The sequence below is a fragment of the Seriola dumerili genome, unplaced genomic scaffold (genome assembly GCF_002260705.1).
Source record: "Seriola dumerili isolate Sdu_G_001 unplaced genomic scaffold, Sdu_1.0 BDQW01000089.1, whole genome shotgun sequence".
In the NCBI taxonomy this organism is placed as follows: Eukaryota; Metazoa; Chordata; class Actinopteri; order Carangiformes; family Carangidae; genus Seriola; species Seriola dumerili.
In genome coordinates, this window is record NW_019174344.1 from 66,123 (window position 1) to 77,748 (window position 11,626).

The 11,626-nt window shown below is 42.4% G+C and overlaps 2 protein-coding genes across 2 annotated transcripts; one reads left to right on the plus strand and one right to left on the minus strand.

The window, feature by feature from the left end:
* Positions 1-331: 331 nt before the first annotated feature.
* On the minus strand, positions 332-7,386 carry fbxo42 (F-box protein 42). Its single transcript, XM_022745661.1, has 10 exons — positions 7,262-7,386; positions 6,041-6,320; positions 5,708-5,824; positions 4,706-4,840; positions 3,667-3,820; positions 3,426-3,536; positions 2,841-2,937; positions 2,371-2,427; positions 2,110-2,226; positions 332-2,023 (listed from the first exon to the last, which is right to left on the minus strand). Exons 2-10 carry the CDS (start codon positions 6,312-6,314, stop codon positions 968-970), a joined length of 2,118 nt encoding a protein of 705 aa, XP_022601382.1. The 5' UTR covers positions 6,315-6,320; positions 7,262-7,386; the 3' UTR covers positions 332-967.
* Positions 7,387-8,579: 1,193 nt separating this feature from the next.
* Positions 8,580-10,959, plus strand: szrd1 (SUZ RNA binding domain containing 1). The gene is made up of 4 exons (XM_022745711.1): positions 8,580-9,044; positions 10,148-10,197; positions 10,318-10,587; positions 10,725-10,959. Exons 1-4 carry the CDS (start codon positions 8,994-8,996, stop codon positions 10,834-10,836), a joined length of 483 nt encoding a protein of 160 aa, XP_022601432.1. The 5' UTR covers positions 8,580-8,993; the 3' UTR covers positions 10,837-10,959.
* The last annotated feature ends 667 nt before the right edge of the window (positions 10,960-11,626 follow it).

Here is an 11,626-nt window from a genome sequence, read left to right on the forward strand (position 1 = left end):
AGGAAAATATTTTTATGCTTTGAATTCAATAGCATTAAAATATTAACATGAAGCACTGGGTAGTGATTAAAGCTAACAGATTTCCACATGCTTATAAAATTCAAGTTATTTTGGCCTGTCTTTGCGTTCACACTTCCCCTTCATGTTGGCTTCAAAATTCAGACTGAAAATTCATTCTCCATTTCCATGACAACTTGGACAAAGTGCATCTGCTGAGGAGGATCATGTGATACGATTGAAAGCTCCACAACAGCTACTAATGAACCTTGTCCTGAGGCATTTTCATCAAAAAAAAAGCAGCAATGACTGATAGACAACAAACAAACACACAAAGCAGGCATGTTAAGACTGTGACAGAGCAGACATGGAGGCCTTTATTGTTTAACTATGTTTATAGTACAGTGCCATCTCTCTCACCCACCATGGCCCCCGACACACATTAGTCAACAACTTTTAACCACCACCGTGCACACATAACACACACATACACACACACACTCACACCGTTTTCAATGTAAACATTGCAGGCTTAAAGAGTGATACAAAATGCAAGGTCAACCGTTTCTGTCAACAGTGTCCGTTCTTCCATAGTTCCTCTTTCAAGAGTTCAGAGGAGGGTGACACAGAAAAACAGAAATGTTATTGTTTGGTTGATCACCTTTTGGGGAACAACAAGAAATGTCCTGTTCTCTCTAATCACTGCACTCACAAACACACACACACACACACACACACAGCCAAGATTCTCACTCAACCAAATGTTTTTATCAAAGTGTAGTTAAAGTGTTTTATATTGAATGCTTGCAGTAGGCAGAAGGGGGGATCGTGAAGTTCTGAAGTGGAACATCTAACAATGATTATGTTCTTTTCCCATAATCCTCTCTATAGGAAAAAGGCCTTGTGTGTCAGTTCCCTCGTGTGGTCACAGGGCGAAGCGTCTGTCTTCCCAATCCCACCTGGAGCTGCATTACCTTTTAGCGCGTACAAAGTACAAGGCGTTGGTTTTAGGGTAGTACTTCACATTCTGTTTTTTGTCCATGAGGCCTCCAAAAATGATGAGCTCTCCCCTGCCCTGTACCACTGTGTGAAGGCTGGTCTCCGGGGGCCCTGTAACTGCTGCAGGAGTCCCGTTCCCATAAACTCTCCAGGACACCACCCCAGCAGATTTGGCCCGTGACACATCCAGTACGTACATCTGCATGGGCTTGCAGTTGAGAGACTGGTAGAGAGGCTTGCCTACGTTCAGGCTCTGAGGTGGGTGATGACCGAGACGCCGTGCAATAGGTGGGATAGCATGTCCATCAGCTCCAGCGGCCTGTGGAGGGCTGGAGGATGATGAGGGAGGGGTTCCAGGAGGACCTGCTGCTCCTCCTCCTCCTCCTCCAGGAGAAGCTCCCTGTGTTTGAAGGGAAGACGATGAAGAAGACGATGGTAAAGATGAGGAAGATTTGTTTTTCACTGCCTCCAGACCTCGTCTTAAGGCAGCGGGGGACACTGCGCCTGGGGGAGTGCGTGGGGAGCCTACAGGAGGCGTATGTAGGCCGTTAGTGCTGGGGACCTCAACATGGTGAGAGGCAGAAGGGGGAGACTCCCAACCATAGTCTGTGGAGGCAGGCGGGTGAGGGCGGGAAGGAGGAGATGCAGCCTGGGCTGGGCTGGTCCGGGGTGAAGGGGAGGATCCATTTAATAATGGAGGAAGTGGTGGAAGAGGAGGGCTGTCTGGGCCTTGTGAAGGAGATGGCTGTTGGGATGAGGATGGGCTTCCATCTCTGGCACTCCCTCTCGCTGAAGGCCGAGGTCTCAATGTTCCCCATCGACCATTTACACATGGAGCCTCTTCAACAGCTCCCAGGACAACACCGGCAGCCCCACTCCGAACAGGGGACTGAGAGCGCAAGGAAGGCGGTTCGGGGCCCAGAGGGGCAGGTGTGGCACTTATGGGGGAGGGCCGAGAGTTAAGACTTGGGCTCAGTGGTGCACGGCCAGATGGAGCCTGTGAGAAAACCACCACACACTGGCCCACCTTGAAGAAAGAATGACACATTAGTGATGGATTTTATGATTTCACAAACACACTATGATTGCGGGACAGTTAGGACAGATACTTACTCTACAAGCTGGGTGACACCAAAGCTCTGGGGCTCCATGGTCTTCATTTTCCACCTGCAGCTGCTGCCATCTCCATGGTGGCGCATCCATGTGTAGCAGCCAGGCATCTTTAAGGAGCTTTAATACACAAAATAAAAGGTTAAGTCAAAACTGCAGTCACATGTAGTCACATGAAACCTTTGCTGGGAGATACTTTTTGTATCTCTCTCTCTCTGTATGTTGTTCTGACATTAAAATGAAGAAAAAAAAAAAGAAACTTACTGCATTAGGGCCACCACATCCTCCCAAGATGAGCAACGTCTGATCATCAATGACAATCTAATAGGAAAACATTTAAATGGTATCATTTCATTTCATATAAAAAAAAGGGCTAGCTGTTAAGAATGCTAACCTCAGTACAAGAGAAGAAGTGATAAAAAAAAAGAAGCAAAACGAGATTGTTGCTTTCCAGTGCTGGAGGCAGCTCTTGGCAAGTAAATGAATTAAGTTTGATGAATGTTTCTTCTAGAAAGGTAAGTAAACAGCTATTGATGCTAACATTGGCTTTGTAGCGTTAGCAAAACATGGAAATAGCTCCTTTAAAAATTCACAACAATTATATACCATATACATATACTATATACCAAAGTGGGACCACGTAAAAAAGTTGTTATCAACAAAAACACTATCAAAGATGGTTGAAAACACAGTGGATAATTTTCTATAGCTTGAATCAACAAAGGAATCCTTACTTGTGATTGGCCTCCTCGTGGGTGTGGCGAAGGGCCAGATATGGGTGGTTTGGACCAGGACCACTGTTCAAGATCCAGAACCCAGACTTCATTACTCCTGTAAGAACCAACAAAGGGCAGAACAACGCAGTGAGGTGTGACAGCCAAGGGTTTCATTCACAAATTCATTTCTGTTAAAGTTAAAGATTTAAAGCTTAAATATGTAATGTTTTACATTCAACTCAAAGAGTATGATGAAACACTACATTGGTTGAAAAATATTTCTTGCTTTTGTTGTGTTGCATTTTATGGGCTTAACAACAGTGATTGTTCATGGGTTCTGAGCACTGCAGATGTAACTGAGGGGATGTAACTTTATACAGTAAAGAACATACCCACAATCACATGACACCTGAGAAGTCAATAACATTTTTACTGTCTAGAAACAACGAGGTGAAAGACCTTTGCAAACATGCAATGCAATGCAATGCACACCTCATCATCTTTCCAGTAGTTTGACTTTGCAGAAAGTTACAGACTTCAGCTTTAATCTATGCAGCTCAGTTTTAGATAAAGTGTAATTAAATTCAAGTAATACATTCATACATTTGACGTGCTCCCAAAGATCCCCCAAACACCACCATGGTGTTTCCAATTACAGAGGAAGAGTGGCCAGCCATGGGTGGAGGTCCATGTGTTGTTACAATACAGTTCCACCTGATAAAAGCAAAAGAAATAATAAATCAAACGAAGAGAGAAAAATTATGATGAAAAGTACTGAGCTTCAACTACTTCATCATTCGTCATAACTATGGCATCTAGCTCCCGGCACTGAAATCCAACTCACCAGTTCTTTGAAGGAGAGTATGTGTGGATTTCATCAAAAAACCTTTCTGGTTGGTGCAGTGGATAAGGGCTTGGGCGAGTCCATCCCCCAAAGAGCACTAACAGATCTTTGTGCATCACTAGAGTTGCTCCAGCTTTGGGAGATGGATAAGAGCCTGCAAAAGAAAAGAGCAGAGACAGGATTTATTTACTTTTTTTTTTTTTGGAGGGGGGGGGGCTTTTTGGCTGAATAAGCATGATGCTTTATATATCTGTAATTCTTTAATCCAATAAATAAACCCCAAAACAATTTAGTGGAGAAAATGACTGACCAAACTGACCTAAAACTTTAAGTTGACTCCCACTTATTTCCTTATGTGAAAATGTCTGAACAGAAATTTAAAACATGGCACAGACTAAGACTAAGTAATACTTTTTCTACTTCACATACAAGTGGCTGAAATTTTTACATGACAACATTACATGAACATTAATTTTATGATACATTAGACAAAGTCTCTGACAGTAGATAGTCTTTGCAGAAGTGACCTAGGCCCTGTTCAGACCGGGCATTAACATCCATCTTGGGTAATCCGATCACAAGTGGAGAGCTCTGAGTACAGGTGTGAATGCACCCAGGGCGCACTGAGGATGCATTTCATATCTGATCTCTCAGACCATATTCAGAGGTGGTCTAGGCCACATGTGGCCACATTCTTCTAGCAGTGTGAACGTGAATGGGTCCTGGTCCGAGTCAGAGTGGCTAAAAACAGCAACGCATACTTTTTTATTTGAATATAGAGTGGGGAAGTGAGATCTGATCACAACTAGACACTCGAGACCCATGTGGAGACACATTTTAATGCCATGTGTGAACTGACACACTTAGAGCTGTTGTGATCAGATTACTGAAGACATATGTTATTGCCAACATCTGATTTCACTGGTGCTTCTTTCTTTTTTACTGCCACCTCCTCAAACACCGTGCTCTTAGTACTGTATCCACATTTGTGAGTTCACCCTCCCACAGTTCCCCTTACATAAGCCCCATGTACTCATACCTGAGGCTAAAGGGCGGATCCACTCCTTGCTGTTGAGGTCAAGTCTCCATAGATCATTGAAGGCAGCATTGCAGCTACTCTGAGTACAACCCCCAAACACATACATGGACTGGTTTGAATCATAGTAACATGCACCTGCAACCCCCAAAAAAAGAAAAATTAGCCACAAATTTACAGCAAAATGCAGCAAACAGTGAGAGCTTCAAGTGTTTTACAGATACTTCTTATTGCTACTTTTTAATATACATTTTCTTTTCATGTGCAAGAACAGGAAAACCAGAGTGTTTGCAATTAAATGATAAATGAAGAAATTTCCAGATCTGTGTACATGGTTGTTTACGATAAATGATCTTTCAAAATGCCATCTAGTCTCTGTCACATTACTTTAAAAATCCAGTTAACTAACACTGCATTTAAATGATTACATACATGGGGATTTGCATCAACATGAAGATAAGCTTAAGAAATAAGTGACCTTCAATTAATTAAGCAACAGTCTTTGACACTGGATATGTGCACAGTTCAATGTTAATTGAAAAAATGCTTTTAAAGCAAGTACAAATAAACAAAATTTCTGTTACTTCTATTGGTTTAGGGAAAAGAACAATGTTCACAAACTTCCTGGTACACAGGCAGGAGAGAGATGTAAAAATGCAAAGCTTGTGATTGTGGCGTCAGCTTGAAAACATAAACTTGAACACTAAATCTTTAAGTGATGTTGGAGTCCATATCATAACAAAACCGATTATGTAGCTGACATTGCTCTTTTTTTATGACTCACTAATCTTGCACAAGATAGAAGGCAATTTATCTGCTCTACCCTGGACTCATAACCTGATCCACAGATAAAACTGCATAAAAACATTTTGAGGCACTAGATGCAAAACCTTAAGTACTGTATTTCTCAGCAACTTCATGGGTTTATTGGGGAAAAAAGGGGTATCATTCAACACTGAATATATGATGTAAAACTCTAATTGTGGTAAGGCAACATATACTGACTGTGTGAGAAGCGCTGAGTAATAGGGGTTCCTGGATATGGGTATGTTCGACTTTCCCACTGGATATTTCCCTCCTGGACAGCTCTCAAGAAACCATGGTAGCACTGATAAGCAACACCTAGTTAAGAGAAAATGTAAGTAAATAAAAGGCACACAAGAGGTTATGTTACCACATGCAGAATGTTCAAATTGGAGTATGAGCACATTTCACTGAATTCTTGTTTAAAGCCTTGTTTCCCTGCTCTGCTCATGGTGTACTCACACCACAGTGACACTATCCAGTCCACCTTGTGATTCAGTTTTGAACATGATTATGCAAATACGAGAGGCATACCTTTAATGAGGCGATACCACTGCTTACATACAAGCGCAGCAGTCTTGTGCTCCTGGTAAGGTGAGAGGAAGGACAAAATATATTCAAGAACTTCCTCTGGCAACTCCATCATTGTTCTCCCTCCTCCTTTGGCACCACTGTCCATGTTCCCTTCTTGTCGGCAGGACCCCATCTTTGCCTCTACTTCCTCTGTTATCCCAGCAGGCTCTGTACCATCGTCTTCCGTATCCATGGCAACAAAGCATCCATCCTCATTGTCAGGGGAGCGGGACATTGTTGTCTGTTGAGACATCCGGAGATATATTAGTGATGTATGCACCGATGATCATGATGCTCAGGAGCATGTATAGCATCTATTAGACACATTTAGCTACAATAAAACAGCTTTTAAATCAATTATTCTATTTATGCTGGTAGACTCACCCGTTGCACATCTGCCCTATATGTTCCTTATTGGATTTCTGGAAAGCAAATTTAATGAGAAATACTGGATAAGATCTGATCCTACCCTAGAAACCCAATGACACTGCAGACCTGTAACCAATATAGCATTTTTGTGGCAGCAGGCTTAATTGTTACACCCATTGTTTAAAACGGGTGGTGCCCTTTCTTTAGCCTTCACAGCTGGCCCCAGCACACAGCACGTCCCTCTTATATCGTTAGCTACATCTAACTAGCTGTCGTTAGCCGTGACATAATAAATGAAATGTTGGACTGCTAATGCTAATTATCTCCGAAAGATATCTACACAGGAAAAATACATTGAACGTGTGCTATGTCATACAGCTAAACGAGGAATGGCTTATGCTGCAAAACACTTTTTCGCTGACTAACCAGCGTGTACATGTTGCTGAATTTAACGTTTGATCCTCAGAGAATATGTGCTAGCACTGGCTAACGACGCTAGCTAACTTTTCATGAGCACCCAAGCTAACGTTAGCATTAACGAATCTTTAGATAAACGCAAAGAGCCACAGCTGATGCGTTTTCTTTTACATACCTCTGCTCGACACCGCATGGAAACACATCCACTTCCTAATTACCTCAATGACACGACATCATATCAGGCTCAGTTACACCCTGGCAGCTAACAAGCTAGCTGCTATCTTGAGTCAGGTGTACTGCTGGTAATCTTTGCTAACGGTAGCTCCTCTAATGTCAGACACTTTGTCGGGATTTCAACCCTGAAACTGAAAACCCTGAATCCGGCCTTGTTAATACCGTTGTTTTAGACGTGGTGTTCTGTGGTCTCTGAGTGTGTCTCTTCTCTCCTCCTCCCCGGTATCAGCTCCGGAGGTTCCTCTGCAGCCTCCAAACAGTCGCCATCTTCCGCTCTGTGAAGAGCGTCCTCCGCAACACAGCGACGCTCCAGCAGCCGCGGACCGTCCGTGGTACCAGGGTGGGTCCCCAGCTCCAGACACTGCGCCCCCAGCCGCTGCAGGCAAAAGTGTTGCCCAGGGGAAAGTTGTGATTACCCTATGAAACCCATTAAAATATAAAAAGTGTTCTTGTGGGAGGAAGTATTCAGATCTTTTAATTAAAAAAAAGCATTAAAACCGCACTGTAAAATACTCTGTTACATGAAAAGGTTTTGCATTGAAAATGTTACTTGAGTAAAAATGTCTAGGTATAATCAGGAAAATGTACCGAATGCAGAAACGTGTCCCCAAAATCCCCCATCCCCCCTAACACTTAACACTCAATCCCCCCCATGAGTGTTAAACTATATACTTTACACCATTACATTATTACTCGTGTGTTAATGTAAAAGCATTTTACTGTTGCAGTTGTTTGAGATGGAGCAACTAATGATTACTTTCATTATGGATTAATCTGCTAATTATTTGGTTTGAAACAATTAAGAAAATAATAAGAAATGCCCGTCATAGTTACCCAATACCCAGAGCCCACGTACATGATGCTTGCCCAACCAATTATTACAATATTATTAAAAGCAGCAAATTCTCACACTTGAGAACCTGGAACCATGATTGTTTGGCATTTTGTATGAAAAATGATTTAAATGATTATCACAATAGTTTCCAATGAATTTTCTGTTGTTTCAACTGTACTATACTGTTTGGTAGTTTAAATTATAACAAAGCATCATATTTTAAGATGATTTTTTTATGAACATTTTTATGTGTAAACTAAACTAATTAAAACCGCCAAATAAATGTAGTGGTGTAGTACAATAGTATTAAAAAGTACAATGCGTTTTCACAAATACAATAAAGGTTTTTACCAATCTGAAATCGTGTTTTAAAGTATCTTAAATCTGTCTGGCATAATCTAGTCCATATTTGGTAAGTAGTGGTTTTTGATCTTGAACATTGTCGATGTGGTCAAAACGTTTAAAAACAACAGTAAACTCGTTCTTCCTTGCTTTCATAAATAAAATAGAGTTTTCACAAATCCAAGAGTCGGTCTCAGACAGCTCTTGTGTTCTCGACAGTAAGAGGAGCAGAAAACGGAGAACCGGTTAACCAAAGTTAAGTTTCCGTTAACTTTCCCTTTAACTGCCCAATCAGAAGAGATCTTCAGCGTCGTTTCGCTAGGTCTTAAACCTGGCTAACAGCTAACATAACTGTCGACAGGTAGAGGTTACTGTATACATATACAGTCGTCATTTTTCCCCTGAGCGGTGTGTGGGACCTACCGGCAACCGGTTGATTTACCGAGGTGGACGTGACGCCAAATTTAAAGTAACAGGCAGCCGGAGGAGGGGAGGAGGGTGTCCACAGTGGAGCGTTAAGCTAACAGGCTAACACACGCGGCCAGGGAAAGATTTGTGAATCTGGTCCTTCAACCTTCATCTGACAACAAAAACCCGTTAAATCGAACTCTCCGTGGGTCGGTGCAGAAGCTGCTCCCCGTCAATTGTCCTCGACGTGAATGGGAAATAGTTAGCCGGTGGAGCCGAGGAGGTAACCAGCCAGTAGTCCTGTTAAACATGGAGGATGAGGAGGTTGCAGAGAGCTGGGAAGAGGCAGCGGACAGCGGGGTGAGAAACACTAATACATGGCGTGCGAAACCAGGTTGTAACCCTAGTTCAGTTCGACAGCCACTTAGCAGTGACCCACGAAACGCTGGATAGGTGTAATGCTTGAAAATTAATACACGTTTTTTATTTATTTATTTATTTCGGTTTGTTTTCTTATCAAAGACAGCAGCCTCTCTTCCGGGCTGAGTCCTGCAGGCCTCGCTGTCCCACTACGATTTGGGACTGAGCCTGGCTTCTTGTCATCTGCTCTACGAAATGATTATTTATTTAATGCGTGCAAAACCGGAGTAGTAACCATAAAGAGGGCTCAATTTTTACAAAGCAGACTTTTTCCTATAAAGGCACCATTGTTTAGACCCGCCCATTGCGGAAATGACAGGCTGCACTGAGGTGAATCATTAGAATAACATAACAGTGTATTGAGTCAGGTTCACTGAGAGAGAATAGTTGTAGTATAACCAGAGAGCTCTAGCAGGGGTTTCTAGCATGTGTTGGTAGATTATACTACAGGTGGAATAAAAAAGTTGGTTTCAATCCAATTCCAAGTGATAAAATGACCAGGATGTCAATATCAATACCTTTTTATTGTTAAAAGCAGCTGATCTATTATCATCAAAGGGAGGTTAAAATGATTTAGAAGTAAAATGCATTAGTAGGCTGTATATGAATATTTGTCAATTACAACTACATATATTTTGCCTACGGTGGCCCTGAGAGCTCAAAAGTACAAACAAATTCAAAAACAGCTTAATCAGTTTGATAACACGTGCTGCAAATACTCATAACACAGCCAAACACACAAACGTGCTGCAAATACAACACAATTGAAGTCTATGTTAGGCCCTCCATGTGGTATTACAGAGTGCAGTAATGTGTTCTGTAGTCTGTATTCTCTGTTGTCCAGAGATTAAATAGATCCCTTACTATAGCATTTATTGGTGTGTAATGGTTGAATTGTATCAGAATATCTTCCAGAAGTATGTTTTCTCAGATGCCAGCAACTTAGAAACACAGATCTCGTGAACATGTCTGCTGTCAATGAGACAGAAAATGAACTTGTTGTACAGTAAAGAAAAATATGATAAATATGTCTTTCTCCTCAGGAAATAGAGAGAAGGCTTGAAGCTAAACTGAAAATAAATCAGGAGGCAAAGTAAGTAAACAGCAGATTTATCAAAAGTCTTAAATATATGATGTGTATATATACATTCAGTATATATATATATATTTTTTTAAATAACTTTATTTTTCTCACACTTTCTCACCTGTGCAGGAAGTCCAGCTTGGGATCAGGTGGTTCACCTGTGCAAACTGCTATAGTAATCCAGGATGACTCTCTGCCTGCAGCACCCCCACCACAAATTCGAATTTTAAAGCGTCCTTCAAATAACGGTACCACAGGAAACCCTGCATCCTCGTCTCGTCCCTCTCAGCAGATGAAGTCTTTGGCCCAGAGGGAAGCGGAGTATGCAGAAGCCAGGAGAAGGATTTTGGGTAGTGCTTCTTCAGATGAAACTCCTCAGGACAATCCATGCCAGGACAGGTAAGACATTATTATGGCAAAAACTACAAAACCCACATTTGTTAAAGTGGAGAAGAAATTATGTAGATAGAAATTAGTGGATAATATTAGTAGAAAAAACATATAATTTATTCTACGTTTTTTCCCTGTGTTATTAGGCCAACTCGTCTGAGTGCGCAGCAACCACCAGAACCAGTTCGTCCAAACAATCATGTGATCCGCCAGCCCACCGGCCCAGATGGCACCTCAGGCTTTCGACTGTGCAGATAAACTGGAGCTGCCTGCTGCAAGGAAACAGCTGTCTCCCTGAGAGGCCATGAAGGGTGGCAGTTAAAGGGGTTGTCTGTGATATGAAGAGCAGAGTGGTGGGATGACATAAAATTTGACAGACATTAGAAATATGAAGGCGTTGCATGGATTGGGATGATCTTCTCCACCCTCTCTCTTCTCTGCTTACTGGCATGGTCTTTGCCTTTCGCCTTGTCTTCTCCCTTATGTGGATCGTTACAAGGGGCTGGCAGAGATCAGCCAAAGATCTGAAACCCCTTCTGTTCCACACTGTGAACAGGTTTTTGCCTCACATCCCTACACACTGTGATACTTCGATGTACCATGAGGTGCCCTATGATTTTAAGTCTGATTGGCCGGCCGAGTGCCAGGGTATCAGGTGTCTGTCTCTTCAGGGAGAATAAAGAGAGCTTGTGAATCTGTGGGAATTCCCCAGAGACATGCAAACAAACAAACTGGCCTTTCCACTGATGGAGCGTGGATTATGGCTGGGTGTCCACCGGGAAGCTGGCCTCAGTTTGTTGGGTTCAGTGGAAATTAAGTGCTTGACAGTGCCGAGAGTTTACTGTGTGTTCAGCAGCTTCAGAACGAGGTGATAGAAAACCCTTTGAGTAAAAGTGCCCTGTGCTCAAAAGTGTGTTTTTGATACTGTAGTGGCCCAGACCAGCACTTTCAACAGTCCATAGGCCTCTGTTTGGCACTGGTGGCTATTGGAGAAACGCCCGGTGGGCACACAGCCTGTGGCCAAAGATTATAGATCGGAAGGACAGTG

Bases quoted from the DNA above. Each gene is read 5' to 3' on its own strand.
- szrd1 (XM_022745711.1), top strand. From the start codon at position 8,994: ATGGAGGATGAGGAGGTTGCAGAGAGCTGGGAAGAGGCAGCGGACAGC. The intron at 10,198-10,317 runs GTAAGTAAACAG...TCACCTGTGCAG, and splicing joins AAAATAAATCAGGAGGCAAA to GAAGTCCAGCTTGGGATCAG. The intron at 10,588-10,724 runs GTAAGACATTAT...CTGTGTTATTAG, and splicing joins GACAATCCATGCCAGGACAG to GCCAACTCGTCTGAGTGCGC.
- fbxo42 (XM_022745661.1), bottom strand. From the start codon at position 6,314: ATGTCCCGCTCCCCTGACAATGAGGATGGATGCTTTGTTGCCATGGAT. The intron at 2,428-2,840 runs GTAAGGATTCCT...TTTTCCTATTAG, and splicing joins CACGAGGAGGCCAATCACAA to ATTGTCATTGATGATCAGAC. The intron at 2,024-2,109 runs GTAAGTATCTGT...TCTTTCTTCAAG, and splicing joins GGTGTCACCCAGCTTGTAGA to GTGGGCCAGTGTGTGGTGGT.